At 57.9% G+C, this 15,722-nt stretch overlaps 2 protein-coding genes across 4 annotated transcripts in view; one reads left to right on the forward strand and one right to left on the reverse strand.

Annotated features, from left to right (window-relative positions):
* The first annotated feature begins 219 nt into the window (after positions 1 to 219).
* On the forward strand, positions 220 to 2,806 carry HYI (hydroxypyruvate isomerase (putative)). Its single transcript, XM_030866665.2, has 8 exons — positions 220 to 485; positions 563 to 674; positions 1,595 to 1,709; positions 1,909 to 1,987; positions 2,075 to 2,124; positions 2,235 to 2,304; positions 2,394 to 2,528; positions 2,648 to 2,806. The coding sequence occupies exons 1-8, from the start codon at positions 287 to 289 to the stop codon at positions 2,719 to 2,721; spliced, it is 834 nt and encodes a 277-aa protein (XP_030722525.1). The 5' UTR covers positions 220 to 286; the 3' UTR covers positions 2,722 to 2,806.
* SZT2 (SZT2 subunit of KICSTOR complex) overlaps positions 2,805 to 15,722 on the reverse strand; it is a 51,177-nt gene continuing 38,259 nt past the window's right edge. For all 3 annotated transcript variants that reach the window (XM_030866619.2, XM_030866599.2, XM_060306604.1), the window contains 23 exons: positions 15,485 to 15,649; positions 15,229 to 15,396; positions 14,714 to 14,871; positions 14,118 to 14,284; positions 13,927 to 14,024; positions 13,706 to 13,838; positions 13,460 to 13,590; positions 13,228 to 13,328; positions 12,976 to 13,152; positions 12,513 to 12,780; positions 12,344 to 12,423; positions 12,134 to 12,259; positions 11,809 to 12,008; positions 9,787 to 9,877; positions 9,467 to 9,547; positions 9,310 to 9,384; positions 6,826 to 7,039; positions 6,249 to 6,402; positions 5,988 to 6,110; positions 5,475 to 5,880; positions 5,227 to 5,343; positions 3,833 to 3,901; positions 2,805 to 3,677 (listed from right to left, as the gene is read on the reverse strand). In XM_030866619.2, coding sequence (XP_030722479.2) covers positions 3,534 to 3,677; positions 3,833 to 3,901; positions 5,227 to 5,343; positions 5,475 to 5,880; positions 5,988 to 6,110; positions 6,249 to 6,402; positions 6,826 to 7,039; positions 9,310 to 9,384; positions 9,467 to 9,547; positions 9,787 to 9,877; positions 11,809 to 12,008; positions 12,134 to 12,259; positions 12,344 to 12,423; positions 12,513 to 12,780; positions 12,976 to 13,152; positions 13,228 to 13,328; positions 13,460 to 13,590; positions 13,706 to 13,838; positions 13,927 to 14,024; positions 14,118 to 14,284; positions 14,714 to 14,871; positions 15,229 to 15,396; positions 15,485 to 15,649 — 3,446 coding nt within the window. In that variant the 3' untranslated portion in view covers positions 2,805 to 3,533. The remainder of the gene's footprint in view (positions 3,678 to 3,832; positions 3,902 to 5,226; positions 5,344 to 5,474; positions 5,881 to 5,987; positions 6,111 to 6,248; positions 6,403 to 6,825; positions 7,040 to 9,309; positions 9,385 to 9,466; positions 9,548 to 9,786; positions 9,878 to 11,808; positions 12,009 to 12,133; positions 12,260 to 12,343; positions 12,424 to 12,512; positions 12,781 to 12,975; positions 13,153 to 13,227; positions 13,329 to 13,459; positions 13,591 to 13,705; positions 13,839 to 13,926; positions 14,025 to 14,117; positions 14,285 to 14,713; positions 14,872 to 15,228; positions 15,397 to 15,484; positions 15,650 to 15,722) is intronic.

Genomic DNA, 15,722 nt, shown 5'->3' on the forward strand with positions numbered 1-15,722 from the left:
GGCCCGCACCTCCTCCGCCCGCCGCCCTCTCCCGTCAGGGAAAGTGCACTTTTCTGGCCAGTCCGCGGTTTTTACGACGCACGGCTTTCCCAGCCGGAGAGAGCCGGCACCCAGTTCGCGGCGACAGCGCGCCCCCGCCCGGCGGGGCCGGGCTCCTCCGCCGCCTCGGCGCCCGCTCCGCCCCGCCCCCCGCTCGGGCCCTCAGTCCCTTCCCCTCCCCGGCCCCGCCCGCGGCTGCTGCCTTCCGGCTGCGCGGATTCTGCCCCACGCGCGCTCCCGGCTGGCCATGGCTCCGCTGCGCTTCTCGGCCAACCTGTCGTGGCTGTTCCCCGAGCTCCCCAGCCTCGCCGCACGGCTCCGGGCCGCGGGCAGTTCGGGTTTCGAGGCGGCCGAGGTCGGCTGGCCGTACGGGGAGCCCCCGGAGGCGCTGGCGCGCACGGCGCAGGAAGTGGGGCTACAGCTCGTGCTGATCAACACGCCCCCTGGTGCGCCGTGGGGGCCCGGGCCTGGGCGGGGCGAGCCGGGAGAGCGAGCCGGGAACTGAGGCCTATTCTCTCCGCAGGAGACCGAGAGAAAGGGGAGATGGGGCTGGGGGCCGTTCCCGGGAGGCAGGCGGCCTTCCGAGATGGGCTGGAGCAAGCTGTGCTGTACGCCAAGGCTCTGGGCTGTCCCAGGTATCCTCCTCTCTCCAATCCCCCGCCCCCATGACCCACGAGAGAACAGGCCGCTGGGGCTTGAGAGGCTCAGAGGTCCATCGCACTGGCCCTTCTTCGCCCCTTCCGTCCGGGCCCCTTGTAAATTGCCTCCTGTATTTCATCTGTTGTGTGTCACTCTCAGTTTGCAACTCTTTCTTGCTCAACTCATGCTGGGATCCCGTGCTGGGAGCTTAGTCTGACCTGGGAGATAGCACAGTAAACAAACGGAGTGATCCGTTTGAGGACAGGTCCGTTCAAGGAGGCTGTGGGAGCAGGTAGGCAGTAACTCTGTCTGGGATCAGAGGAAGCTTCTTACAGGTAGTGGGTCTCTAGTGGGCACTTGCTTGAGGTAAGGAGCATTCCCGTCAAGGATGCAGGGGCCAAAGGCAAGAGGGGCTTGGTGTGCTCTGCAGGGTTTACGAGGCTGGAAATGTAACCTGTCTGCTTTGGAGGTGGCTGAAAAGGATCAGGTGGTGAAGTGAGGGGGACTCAAAGTGGGGCTGATCTCATAAATGTCAAATCCTGCACAGAGCAACCAGGCTGAGAAGGAACAGGCAACAAGGGGTTATTAAGGGGGTGGAGGAGTGTGTGTGCAGAAAACAGATGGGAAGCTAAGAAACAGATGCAAGGAGGAGTGACAAGCAGCGTGGAATTCCTGAGAAGGGTAAGGGTCAAACTAATTTTTTAAAGGTGAGAATCATGTTTGTAGGCATGAGGAGAAGGGGCACGGAAAAGGAGAATTTGGAAGTACAGGAGGGGCTAAGTGAGAGACCTGGGGAGATGGGAATCCGGCATGATCGGAGAGCAGCTGGAAGAGGTGCACCCAGGGAGCAACGGAGTGAAAGCTCGCGCTTCGAGGGTGGACTCCACAGCCCCGTCCAGGCCCATTTTCCCCACAGGATTCACCTGATGGCTGGCCGAGTGCCCCAGGGGGCTGATCGAGCAGCAGTCAGGGGTGAAATGGACACAGTTTTTCTGGAGAACCTGAGGCACGCAGCTGGGGTTCTGGCTCAGGTGAGACGGTGAAAACACATACAGACACACATGCTTCATGAATGTGTGTGTGTGTGTGGAGGGGATGCACAGTGGGGAGAGCAGTGAGGCACAGAGGCTGGGCCCCGGTCCAGGCCGGAGGGATTGGTGATGGGCTTGATCGGTGATTGAGGAGGTACAAACAGGGAGAGCTCTACTCACGGATCCTGCCTGGTGCTAGGAGAACCTTGTGGGGCTGCTGGAGCCCATCAACACCCGCATCACGGACCCCCGGTACTTCCTGGATACGCCCCAGCAGGGTAGGACCCCAGCCCTGTCTCCTCCTGTCCCTTGATTCTTGGCGCCCTCCTTGAGTCTCATGGCCTCCTCCCCGGTTTCTCTCCCAGCGGCAGCCATCTTAGAGAAAGTTGGAAGACCCAACCTCCAGTTACAGATGGTAAGTGGGAGAGAGGGAGTGCTTCTCAGAGGGCCCATGGGCCTGTGTTCTCCAAATCCAGGCAGAATGGTGTGGCCTGCAGGGTCTGTGACTCGGAATCTCTGCCCCAGGACATATTCCACTGGCAGATCATGGACGGGAACCTGACAGGGAACATCCGGAAGTTCCTGCCCCTCGTTGGTGAGGGCCCCTTTCTTGGCTCCTTCCTAGTCTGCCATGCTGCTTCCTCTGTCCTCCCACTCTTTCTACCCCCCCACATCTGCTCCCAGGGCACGTGCAGGTGGCACAGGTCCCAGGCCGAGGGGAACCCGGCAGCCCTGGAGAGCTGAACTTCCCCTATCTGTTCCAACTGCTGGAAGATGAAGGCTACAAAGGCTTTGTGGGCTGCGAGTACCAGCCTCGAGGTGAGGGTGGGCAGAGCTCCAGGCCTGGCCCTGGGGAGGGGGCTCTGAAGGGACAGGTGTCGGGCAGGGGCTGTTTTCCTCCTCGTGGGTTGAGATGCCTCGGGTCCCTCTCCCCTCAGGAGACACGGTAGAGGGCTTGAGTTGGCTACGTTCGTACTGGGATAAGCGGGGCCGCCCACAGGCTGGCCAGTGAGGTCCTGCGCTCCAGCCACACACCTCTGGGATGGGAGCTGCACATCCCGAGTCTCCTCTGAATTAAAGACAATCTGCTGAAGGTTTCCATGTGTGTATGTTATTGGAGGGGGAGGGGGAGGGACACACAGTGCCTCACTTTTCAGTTTCTTTGGGTCACTTCCTTCCTGCAGAGAAGGGACATACAGCTCACGTTCAAGTCCTTCAGTCTGTGCCAGTGTTGCTGTGGAGATGGGAGAGCTTTCGAGCTCACCACCTCACGTACAGATGAGAAACCAAGGGTCCGAGAGCAAAGAGACTCACCCGTGGTCACAGATGCTTCAAAGGCAGAGCTGGGATTGGAACCCAGGTGTCTTAGTGGCAATTGTCCAGCAATGATGTCCCCGTGGGAAGTGAAGACCACAGGGCTCAAGATGGGGGTGGGGGAAGCGGGTGGCTGACCGCAAGCCAAGACTCGGAGGCAGGATTCAGGCAGAGGAACTCTAAGGGGTCTGTGTGCCACCTGATGTGAAGAATTCCCAGGCTCCACCAAGTGAGCAGGGAGGAGCAGTCTCCTTCTGGAAGGGCCCAGGGACCTGAGATGGCATGGGCACCTCAGGGAGGTGACCGGACCTTCTGGATCCCTGGGCTGGTCAGTGGCAGTGAGTGTTTAGGGAGGGCAGCTCCTGCTACCAGGTCCCCAAGACACATTCACACAACGACTGGCATCCCTCAGTGTCCAGTCTTGCCCGGGTGCCCAGAGGGCTGGTCAGTCCTGCTGCAAGTGGGCAATCCTACAGAGCCATAATTCGAGGACATTCAGTGGTCCATCCCTCAGAGGAGGCGGGTCCAGAGGGTGAAGCAGGCTGTGTTGATGACGGACTCCAGGTGGTGGTAAGTAGAGACCAGCTGGGCAGGGGGGCTCTCACTGTCCTGGGGCTGTACCGGGAAGGGCTCTCGGAAAACCACTGTCAGAGACTGGGGGGAACACGGGGCGGGGGTGGTGAGAGGAGGGCAGGCTGAGCCCAGGGAGCAGGGCTCCCCAACCTCAGCAGGCTCTGGGATGGAGCATTTGGGGTACAGCCTCCTACTAGGCTGACACAAAGCCCCTCACCGCTCCCTCCCGTTCTCACCGTCTTTCCCAAGTGGGAATCCAGAAACACTAGCACGAAACAGTCAGTGAACTTCTGATTCAGCACAACCTGCAGCAAAAGACAAAATGAGATGCGGAGTGAGGCACAGACCCTCCTTGAAGGCATCCTGAAAGTGGGACCAGTCTGAGGAAGGCCCGCTTCCATCACCACACCTGACCCCACCTACACTGTACGGTCACCCAGGACCTCCTCCAAGCCCAACCTCGGTCTTCGTCCTCACTGGCCCCCGGTTAGCCTGTCCAGCCTCACCAGGATGAGCGAGTGGTACTTGACTGGAAGGCCCTGCATAAGCTCACACACTGAAGCCCATCAGCAGAGGAGGGTTCTCTCCCCTTGACGTGAGCCCTCCTCTCCTCCTGGCTTTCGTGTCTCTGGCCTCCCTGATGCCTGTCCCTGGCGCTCAGCTTTGTCATCTCTCCCTGGGCAGTTTCTTCTATGCCCAGCTTCAGTCACCACCTGTTTGTATAAGTGCTGCCTACATCTCTCTCCTGAGCTCCAATCCCCGATGCCCATATACCTTCTAGACTGTGGTCCTCGAAGGTCCTCCTGGGCCTCAGATTCAATTCTGCACCCTTCCCCCAAACCCACTCCTGCTTCGGCGTTCCCGCCACCCACAGAAGCATCCCCATCTGCTCACACCCACCTGCGCCACCGCAGCCTTACCCTAACTAACCTCGGCTTCTCTGGGTGATGCTCTGTCACACCTTGAAACTAGTCTTCCCCACAAGCACTATGTCGCAGGACCCCTTACCACAGACCAAGCACCTTTTGTTTTGAAATCTTCTCTTGAATGTCTCCTCTCCTGATCGCTGCTCTCGTTGGGGCCATCCTTTAGGCTCTCAATCCCCAGGCTTGTGCCCACTGCCATAGCTCTCTCTACCTGTCCTTCCCAGCAACCTGTCAACCTCTACTGTGCGTACCAATCACCTGCGGATCTGGCTGAAAGGCAGGTTCTGAGCCAGCAGGTCTGGGGTGGGGTCTGAGAGTCTGCACTTCGGTCAGCTCCCAGGTGGTGCTGACGCTGCTGGTGTGAGGACCACACTTTGGTAAAAAGGCCTGAAAGCCCAGGAGGTCCTTTCTGGGACGGGAACCTCCAAGAGCAACCACTCACAAGGTTCCAGAGCTTGGCCCCCAGGATCGCTAGCCAAAGTTTGTGCTTTTTGTGAGCCCTGAGGGCACAGCTCTAGGTTATTCTCAGTGAATCACATGCTGTGGCTTGGTGCTTGAAGGGTTTTACATCCATCTACCGGTGTGGTCACTCCATCTCAGCCTCCCTGTTTAGTCAGACGGGTTCTTTGAGGGGGACCCTGTCATCTCTCTGATGAGGATTTCTGCTGTGTCTCCCCTTTCAGAGGAAGGTCAAAGAGACTTACCAGGTACTGAGTTCCCAAGTCTGGGCTCTGGAAATGGCGACAGCTCTGGGGAAAGCGGCTTAGGAGAACCTTGATCAGGCTCTGGTACCAGGAGACCGTCATAGACAGGAAGCAGTCCTAGGGGAAGGTCCACAGGCATGGATCTGCTGTTCCAGAACCACCTCTGAGACCTCTGCAACCTGTACCCTGGCTGCCAGTGGAATTCCTAGCATCCATCCCAGCCCGTTCTGGAACCCACAGCTGCTTACCAGCTGGGGGTCGATGTCCCCGATGGATTTGGCATGGACGGCTTCTAGGAGCTCCTCCAGCTCGGCCAGGGCCAGGCGCCCCCCTAGTCGCAGCCGATCAGGTCCTGGTGGTTCCAGCAAGAAGAGGCGCTTCCAAAGGGTGTCCCGACGGCAGTGCCCTCCAGCCAGCCTCACCAGCTGAGCCAGCCGTGCCCGTGCCACGCCCACCTCTGCAGCCAGTGGGGGGAAGAGGGGAGCCGGTCCAGGGGCCAGACCATCCCCTGAGGCCTCCCCAGGGCTACCGGCTGAGCTCCCAGGAGCCTCTGGCTCAGGGGGCAGTCTGGGCGGCTTCCGGAACCGGCGCAGGTCAGCAGTGAGTCTGGGGAAGAGCTCTCGTTGGCTGGTGAGCACCACGAAGAACTGCAGCCTAGGGTGGGGAGGGGCGGGAGTGTGACGGTCACAGCAGGAGAGACACAGGGCAACAGCAGGGAGCGGCTGGGCAACAGGCAAGTTCAAGGCAGGGGATCTGCTGACCGCAGAACGTGCCGCTCGGCCTCTCCTTGCTCCTCAAAGGGTGCGGCACAGTGACAAACAAGCAGAGACACGTCGAAGTCGTCCTGGTGACGAAGTCCCTCAGAGTCCAGGTAGGAGCCAGAGCTGTGCGGTGGGGGTTGGGGAGACGTCAAGCCTGAGGTTCTGATGAAGCCAACCCCACCCCTTCTGCCCAAGAAAACGCGGGTCCCCCACTGCAAGGATGGCCCCGACTCCGGCTCCAGGCATCCCCTCTCGCCTTACCTGTGCCACGCCGACACCAGGGCATACTCGTTATGTTCCGGGCCTCCTGGCCGTGCCATCCGCAGTGGCTTCATGTGGTAGGAGCTGGCATGGTCGGCCACGTAGTTGTACAGCTGGTGGGCAGCAATGAGCGGAGTGGGGAGCTCCAGGGTCCCTGCGAGATGAGTTACAGGAGACACTGAGCCTGGGACAGACGCAGTGATCTGGTGGGGCCGGAGGATGGGAATCCCTGAGGCGCTGATGGGCAGGCAGGCCGATTCTTTCTGGGGAGCTCCTGAGGGACATGGAGATGGGACAGAAGTGGCTCAGGACACACAGGGGGCAGGGTACACACGACACAGGATCTAAACTTTGCTTGCTATGAAAATTAAACCAAACTTGCTATGAAAACAGACTGGGAAGAACTTAAGACAGAGACATGGGGACAGGGTCCAGGTGACATAAGGCGACTGGACCATACAGGACAGGAGAGGCAGAGACAAGGTCTGGTCCCCGGAAGTGGTCCCCCTGGCCCTGGCTTGAGACACCTGGCGGCCTGTTCTTTTTCGGGTTCACTGGCTTGCCCCTGGGCACCGACCTTGGTAAATGTGATTGCGGCCAAAGTGGGGCCCATCAGGGTGGTGGGCCAGGAAGTGTCGCAGGAAGGTGGTGAGGTGGTAGCCATGCCGCAGCACCAGGTGGGCGCCCAGCACGTGCTGGTGCACGAGGCGCAGGTGGAAGTCGTAGCTAAACGAGTGCACATGCATCAGGTCCCGCACCTTGTCACACTCCTCCGTGAACAGCATGGACAGCTGGGGAGCAGCGGGGGGGGACCTGGTTAGGAAACGGTGGCAGGCTGCCCGCCCATCTCACTCCCTCCTCTTGCCTGGGAAACCGCAGCTCAAGATTCACCCCGTCGCCGTGGGCCCCTCTGCCAGAAACGCTTCTGTGAGAAGCCCTCCTCATTACATTATGCAGTGTTGTAACTCTGTTTACATGAACTGACCATTTTGAGACATGAACCTTTTTTACTCGGTATCCCAGTCTCCACTCAAGTCTGGCACAGATTCACTCACGTAACAAATACTTGTCCAGTGCCTCCCACGTGCCTACCTGGTACTGTTCTAGTTGCTGGGGATACAAACCCCTACCCTCAAGGAGCTTACAGTCCAGTAGTGGGGAGATAAGACAATAAACATTAGGCAGAGTAAATGAGTAAATAGCACGTTAGTGGATGGTTATGGAAAATCAAGCAGTAAATAAAGCAGGTGTGGTTTTAAACAGGGTGGTCAGGGTAGGCCAGGTGTGTAATTACTCACTATTAGAAAGGTTTTCCTGGTCGCTTCCCATCCCTCCGGCTTTATCTTCTCATCCAATTACTTGCTCTTGCGAAGCATACCACATATTTTCTCTACCCTCTTGTACCTGCCATTCTGTTTGCCTGAATGCTGCTCCCCCTGGTCCCCAAAGCTGGCTAACTCCCACTCATTTGTAAAGCCTCATCTGGGACATCCTGCCAAGGCTAGTCCAGAGCTGGCCTCCTCTAATTCATCTGTGAATGAATGAATGAACGAACGAACCACTGATGGAGGAAGAAAGGAGGGCAGAGACACAGAGCTGGTGCTTCTCTTGGTGAACATCAGCATTACTGAGAGTGTGTTAACAGTTGGATAGGTGATGCTAGAATGGCAGAATCTACCTGACCGTGGCCTTGGGGGCACAGGGCATAAAAATTAACAGGAAAGGAAAATCAGTGACTGTAGAAGCAGCAGTTGCCTAGGAGTCAGAGTAGCTGCGTGACCTTGGGTAAGTCACAACCTCTCTGCTTCAGTTTCCTCATCTACCATGGAGAGAAAGGAAAGGTCCTCATAAATTTAGAGCTGCGTGATAAACTGCAGTAACCAAGGATAAGCCTCAGAGTCAGAGACCCAGCTTGCAACCCTACTACTGCCAGCAACTAGCTGTGTGCCCTGGGGCACATCACTTAACCTCCGTGAGCCTCAGTTTCCTTATCTGTACAGTAGGCGTAAAATTCTCCTCTTCCCTTAGCATGTATACTAAGCAGTTAATAAATAAGTAATAGCTATAATAAAGCAACTTAGAAATCTAAGTAAGGTTAGAGATTAGATATGTAGGTGCAGAGAGAGCCAAACTGGATGGAGATCCGGGGGCAGGGCAGCCAGGACTTCAGGAAGCTCAAGAGAATAACGGGGTGGGTCCTTCCCGCCAATACTACAGCGAAGTGTGAAAGAGTACCTGCCTGTCCAATCTCCCTTCTGTGCCCTGGCCCAGGTAGGTTCCTACACTAAAGTCACCAAGCTTTCCTGGATCTCACTATCCTGTGATGACTAGACCAGGCATCCACACCCAAGTCAAAGGCAACCACCTGTGGGCTGGATCTGAGCTGTCCAGATACGGGAAGAGTTTGTGCCATCTGTACTGGAGGGCGACGGACTGCACCCAGTCAGACCCTGATCTCTCAGAAACTCAACTCGAGGCACAAGGAAGGCAGAAGCCAAACAACGAAGGGGCCGAACTCACTCAAGGCTGGAGGGCTTCGGGTCTCTGACCACACTCAGTCGCGACTCATTCTTGCTGAGCCCTCTTGAGTGCTCAGAACCTCATGGGATGCAGAAGCCCTGCCTTCAGGCCGTCAGACAGGGACAGAAATAACAACTGAGTGTGGGGGACTGTGCTGTGTGGGTGGGGACTCTAGTCCACATTCTAAGTGTTAGTGACTATATGGACAGAGCCAGGTTGTCCCCAGCCCTAGACGAGGCCAGGACTGCCCATGGCACTGACCCACCCATGTGTCAGATTACCCGCTCTGCTCAAATGTCCTCACTGTCTACCCATGTATGGTCAGTGCCAGAATGACCACAGGGCCGGACCAGCCACTGTGCTGCACTGCCTTCTGCCCCCAGTGCCATGGCTGAATACAGGTCTGGACTACCACAGAGTAAGACTGGTGCCTGAGGCAGGCAGAGCACTGGAATGGCCCAGACGCCTGCAGCACCAGATGGTCACTGGGGCTGCACTGACTACGTCTGAGACCTCACGGCCCTCCGTCTCCACCACATACCTGGGAGTTGACAGCTTGCCCCATGGGGATTCGGGAACATTCCAGGGCAAACTGTTTGACACAGAAGTAACAGCCCTGGAGAGAGGACGAAGATGAGGTCAGGCGGGCGAGAGACAGGTGGGCCTGGCTCTCCCCATGTAGAGCTCCTTCTGCTCACCTGGAAGGCCAGCTCCATGAGGATGATGCCCCCGGGCAGTGCCCGCTGCAGGTGGTACGTGGTGACGGGAGAGCCAGTGCTCTGCAGAAAGGAAAAAGACGGGTTCAGGGGCAAGGGCAGGGGGCTCACCAGCCTCGGACCATTGGGGAAGAAGTCCCCTGGGTCAGTGACTTTAATGGTGTCAGGCTGGGATCAATGACCTCAGTCATCACCCAGAGCCCCCCGCTTTAGGCCTTGGGCAAATAATTCAGGCTCGGTGATGCTGGTGTCTGAGGCATCACTGATTTCACTCTTGGGGAAGGAACACGACGACGTGTTACCTTGGGGCTCCCTTCAGTCTTGGCTTTCGGGCAGGAGAAGGAGCCCCGACCTTCTGTTCCAAGGATAGCCATGGCCCGCAGCCGGCTGGTGCTGCAGAAAAGGAAGAGAGGCACAAGGGGGTGAGGCAGGCCAGTGGGGTGAAGGGTTACGGCTATCAGACCCAGAACCCATTTCACGTGGAATCGTTCTGCAGGAGAGGAGACAGGCCCAGAGAAGGGAAGAACCTGCCTGGGGTCCCACGGTGGGTAAGTGGCAAGGCTAGGCCAGGAGTCCAGGGCTCGATAGTGGGGCGGGGCTCTCTCCACAGCAGCTGCTGCTCTAAGGGGGAGGCGGAGACCAGGCCCCTCTCTTCCAGTGAGAGGGTGAGGGTAGAGCCGCAGAGGCTGCTGTGACTGGGGGGAGACACCTATGAGCAGATGGAGATATCTGCTTACTGTGGACAGCAAGGGAGGGGAGAGTGTGATGTCTGTCTAAGATTTCATGGGGAAAGCGCAAGCAGATGCTTGATGCCCTGGTTAGGGACGTTCCCCTGGGAGGGAAAAGGCGTTCTCTTTTGACCCGGGAAGGGCATTTTCAGTGTTCCACAGGCCTGCTGTTCTTCATTTCTCAACTCAGAGGCAAAGGGAAAAGAGAAATACTGTGAATGAGGACAAAGTAGAAAGGGGCAGTGGGACGCACTCATACTCAGGAGCTATAAACCACTGGAACCCCTGCTGGGGGTTCAAAGCCTCTGGCAAGAAATGTCCCACTTAATCCTCAAGGAAATAGGGACCAGACCTAACTAGTGATTGGTGATGGTTAGAGACTGGAGAGGAAGGCAGGCCTGACTTTAAATTCTCCTCTAGAAACATATTTTTAATCCTAGTATCTTTGGTTTTAAAAGGGAATTCTGATTTCTGGGAAGAACATAACTGAATGGGAAGGATGTGAACTCCAGAGAAATCCCTACAGCTGCGAACTGGCTGTGGAGGGCAATGAGCAGAGAGCTCCTCCTGGGGTCTGTCACTGAGAAATGAGAGGGGGTGCTGAATGAAATGTCCCAGAGGTGCAGCCTGTCCTCTCTTCCTAAGGCCTGGAAATGAGAGGGAGGCCTGGGAGATAGAGAGCTGGTTACAAAAATGCTTAGGAGTTGGAATTGGCTTTCTGGGCCAAGAGGGCATCTTGAGTAAGGAAGTACAATTTATATTTACTAGTCTGAAAAAGTATCAAACTGAAAGCAGAGAGGAGGGAGAAAACAAACTCACACATCTGGATACATGAAAGCGACAGCATAACACGAACAGACATTTTCCCATGCAGCCACTGGGAGGGAGCTGGGAACATAGAATCTGGAGGCTCAGACGTTGAGAGGGGCATAGGGCACGGGCCATAGAAATGGGAATTTGAGACTTGACACAGGATGGGAAAGGTGGTTGCAGAGTTTTCACTGCGTTCTGGGGAGATGGAAGGTGTTGCCAGAGGAGCTGTCTACTACCTCCCATGACTCAGACCTCTCACTACTGGCCAGTGAGGGAACATGACCAAGAACAGGCCAGAGGACAGTGATGCGAGTAGGCCCATTGCAGGGGTCCTTGGTGAGAAAAAAACAAAACAAAAAACAAAAAAAAAACCATGGTGAGAAAAGAACTTCCTGGGCCAGGAACTAGGTAAATCTCTGGAGAGGTCAGGAGGTGATCAGGACAACAATCATTAAGACCCAGGTCCAAGAGCTTGTACAGGACTGGTGTGTGTGGATGGACACCAGCGTGAAAGCACAGAAGACACACGTGGGCAAGCAGCTCTGTGAAAATGTACCCAGTTTGTGTATGAACGTGGCCATGAGTTCCACGAGATGTGTGAGGCTTACGGAATGTGATGAGGGCTGCAGGTAGGTGTCCCAGATCCTCACGTGTGTGTGCGGGCCTGATCAGATGGATGTACGCAAGGCCCAAATTACCCAAATAGGACCCAAGAGGAAGGGTGTGTGGGGCCTCACCTGCTGTGGAGGAGGAGAGGAGGGTGGGGAGACGAGACGCGCTCACCTGCGGGCGGGCGAGGGGGGCCGCAGCGGCACCAGCACAAAGCCCATGCTCTGCAGATACTGCACGTACTGCTGCAGGAAAGCCAAGCTCAGCTCCTTCAGCCAAGGCTCCTCCCGGGCGCCCGCTGGAGGCCCATCCGAGGAGTCGCAGCTGGCGGAGGCCTCTCGGCTCCCAGACCCTGACTCAGGGCGGTGGCGCCGCTGTGGGAGTGGAGGTTAGGAAAGGCTCTACCCACCGTCAACCCCCCTAGCAGGGGTGGAGGAATGGAGGTCCCCGCTGGGTAAAGGGAGGTCCCACAGGAGAAATCCAGAGTCTGGAGCCTCACCTGCCCCTCCGGGGGCCCAGAGGTCTCTGGGGGCCCATGCAGCCAGGCTGCGGGGTCGAAGAGCAGGGCCGTCGCACAGTAATGCACCAGGCGGGACGACTGTTTCAGGGTCTCCAGCTCCCCGGCCTGGGGAAATGGGCAGTGAGCACCGGGGCGGTGGCCAGGGCAGGGCCATGGGACGCTCCCAGAGGACGCGGGTTGGCCACTCACACTGATGGGCATGCTGGCTGGGGCGGAGCGCTGCTGCCACGTTACAAACAGGTTCTCCATCTTCATCTGGCGCTCCAGTTCTGGGGGTTGGAGGCATCAGTAGCGGCCACCCCTGGCCCTGCCAGACTCCACAGATTGCCCTGCCCGCTTCCCGGCTCAGCGCCCTCACCTCTGCGCTCTGCCATCTTGATCTCCAGGAACTGTTGTCCATGGTAGGTGACAGGATCGGGCGGTCTGGGCACAGGGCCGAGGGAGGAGCTGGGGCGGGCGGCCGTGATATCCCTCAGGGCCTCATCGAAGGGGAATGTGTCCAGGGGAAGGGGGCCCCCACCCCGAGAGGACCCACTCAGCCGTCCCTGCTCGCGGCTCAGAGGGGGGCTTGCACTTCGGATGAGGGTCTCTGCTTCCATGGTCGGCAGCAGGAATGGGTTTGGCTCCTAAGAGAGACGGAGCCTCACAATGGGTCCATGGCCTTTGCCCTCAGACCTCCTCTCCCACCGCCCCCGTGGCCTCCTCTCTCAGACTCTCCCTCCCCACTGCCCCTGCCCTCAGCCTGTCCCCTCTCCTGTTCCCAAACTGCTACTTCCTTTAGCTGACCACTCAGGAGAGGAGGGAACCTGAGCAGCGGGCACCTTTTCGTCGCGCACTGGGAAGTCCAACTGGCCGTAGTGGTGGAAGAGCCCAAGCTTCTGGCTGAGGAGGCAGAAGATGAGATGGGCGCGTGCGTTCTGCCACTGCACGAGGCGAACCAGTGCTCGGCCCAGGGCCGCCCCCAGGTCTGGGGCCCAGTTGTAGGTCAGCAGCTGCAGCTGGAAGTCAGGGCTCAGCGTCAGTGGGATCATGGAGCCCCTCCTGGGGACTCCAGCCCCTGGCCCCACGTCTACCTTCTTGTCCATGACCTCCAGCAGCAAGAACCTCTGCCGGGGAGCATTTCGCCCCAAGCTCCCGTCGCCTCCCGGCTCGAAGCGCTGTACGGCTTTGGCAGCTACGGGGTCAGGGAGGGGCAAAATGAGGGTCTGGGGGCCGATCCCCCTAGATCCCACCCTGCGTCCCACAGGGTCAGCAGCTCCAGGGTCAGTCACTCTGAGCCCACCCTCCTCCGGGCCGTGGCCTCACCCTGCTGGGTGGGTCTCCTCCACTGCGAGAAGTTCCTTCCCAGAAGCAGCAGATGCCGCTCAGCGGCCGGGCGGGGAGTTGGGCCCAGCTGTCCAAGGGAACAAGGACTGAAGATCTCTGACTCAGAAGCCCTAGTGGGAGGGATGGACAGAAAGCAGACCGTCCATGGCCCCATTCCGTGGTTATCTCCTCCTGGGCCAGGCCCCCACCTCTCCTACCTCAGCTTCCATGAGACCCCAAACTCACAAATGCTGCTCAAAGATGCGGACACTGGTGTCTCCAGCCATTGAGGTGACCAGAGTGGTGAACTCAGACAGGACAGATGGGAGCAGGAACCGGGACACCATGTGAGTGGAGCTCCTGGACACCGAGGCACATCCTGGATCCAGGACACAGAAGTCACGGTGGGGCTGTGGCATGGGGACCAGGGCAGGAGCTTAAGGGTGGGAGGGGGGCTGGGGTCTCACCCATCTGAACCATGAACTCCATCCAGCGCTGAGCGACAAGAGCAAACACAGGCTGCAGGGTGCCTGCCTCACCCTCCTCCAGCTGTGTGGTCCTGCGTCTGAAGACACAGCAGGAGTAACAGCCTTGCACCCACATACAAGACGGCTGTGTTTACATGCACCCAACATCCCCTGTGACCACACACACACACCTTTGTCTCTGGGCTCCAGACTCTGGGCCTGCTGCCCGCTCAGTCCCACCGGGAGTCCGAACACTCTCTGTTTTGTGACGCCTCCGGCCCCGAGTGTCTTCTGGCCGATCCAGGACAATGTCATCAGTTGTTTTCGGGGAACCCAAGTCCCCACATTCTGTTTTACTCTGGCAACAATGCAGTGAATGAGGAGGGGCTAAAGGGAAGGGGAACGGGGCGGAGGACGGAGGCATCATGGACGGTAACAAGAGCCTGGAGAATTTGGAGGCCCGGGTTTAGGCCCTGGAGGCTGGCCAAGCAGCCTTGGACAGGCTACTCAACTTTCTGGAGCCTCAGCTACCTCACTGGTGGAAGGCCTGCTGCAATCATGCAGGCTCTGAGGATCCGACAGGAAAAGTGGAAGTGAAAGCACTTAACAAGCTGAGGCACTCTCTGTATCAGTGAGAACTTGCCACGCTCTGCACACTCCTATACAAGGCACAGAGCAGTTTTACACAACAGGAGATCTGGGGCGGGGCCTGTAGGGGCGTGTAGGGGAGACAGGAGGCAGACAAGAAGGCAGATGTCAACTTCACCACCTCCCTTTCTCCCATTACCAGCATATCCCAGAAGCTACGTCGGCCAGCTTTGCTTGGGGGTGTCACAGGCTCGCCAGGGCGAGGGCCAGGGCCAGGGCCAGGGCCGGGGCCAGGGGGAAAGATGCTAGCTCGGCCTGCAGGGCTCTTGGTTTCCAATGACCCGCTCTTGAGACTTCCTGTGGGCACCAGACATTACAGACTCCTGTCACTGACCATCAATCCCCATTTCAGACAATCTAGCCCCAAGACTGGTAAGAGAGTGATGTGCCACTTACTCTGCCTGTTCCTGAATGGCAGTATATGCAACTGAAGGTGCGTGGCTGTGTGTGTTTGTGTGAAGGGAGTTCCTGACCATATATTCCCCCTCTGAGTGAGTGACCAGCATGCATACATTTCTACCAAGGCGTATCACCTTGCTGATGCAGGGAAGTGATGGACAACTGTGAACGTGTATTTCAGATGGGGCCTCTGCGAGTCTCCCCAGACTCTCACGTTTGCACCTAGACCTGTGAGGTTCTCCAGACCCTGCATACCTGGGGACGTGTCCTCTGTACATAGTGAAGCTGGCAGCAGCCGGAGCTCCATGATGGCATCAGCCAGGGCCTGGCGAGCTGCTGCTCGGAGCTTCTCCTCCAGCTGCACGATACTGATGTTCCCCTTTTCCCACACATCCAGTCGAAGCTGTGGGGCCCCGTTCGGAGCTGGAGGAGAGAATGGGGGCCACTTGAGTGTGTCCCTGGTTTCTACAGCATTAAATGAACACCCCCTCCTCTGACCAAGCTTCCCTACCTGAAGAGTTATCCGGCACGACTGGGCAGCGAGTGACTTGAGTCAGCTGCTCAAATTCCTCCTCGTGCAGTGGGTCTGGGGGCCCCGGAGAAGAGGGGGGGCATGATGCCAGTGAGATGGGGGCTCCCTCCTTATCCACAAAAGCTAGAGTGATGCAGGCGACCCCTAGGTAGAAATCCACAGGAAAGCTCAGGTCTGGGACTTCCAGGCCCTGCCCCACCCCACCCAACCCCCCTCA

Source organism: Globicephala melas, chromosome 1, assembly GCF_963455315.2.
Source record: "Globicephala melas chromosome 1, mGloMel1.2, whole genome shotgun sequence".
NCBI lineage: Eukaryota > Metazoa > Chordata > Mammalia > Artiodactyla > Delphinidae > Globicephala > Globicephala melas.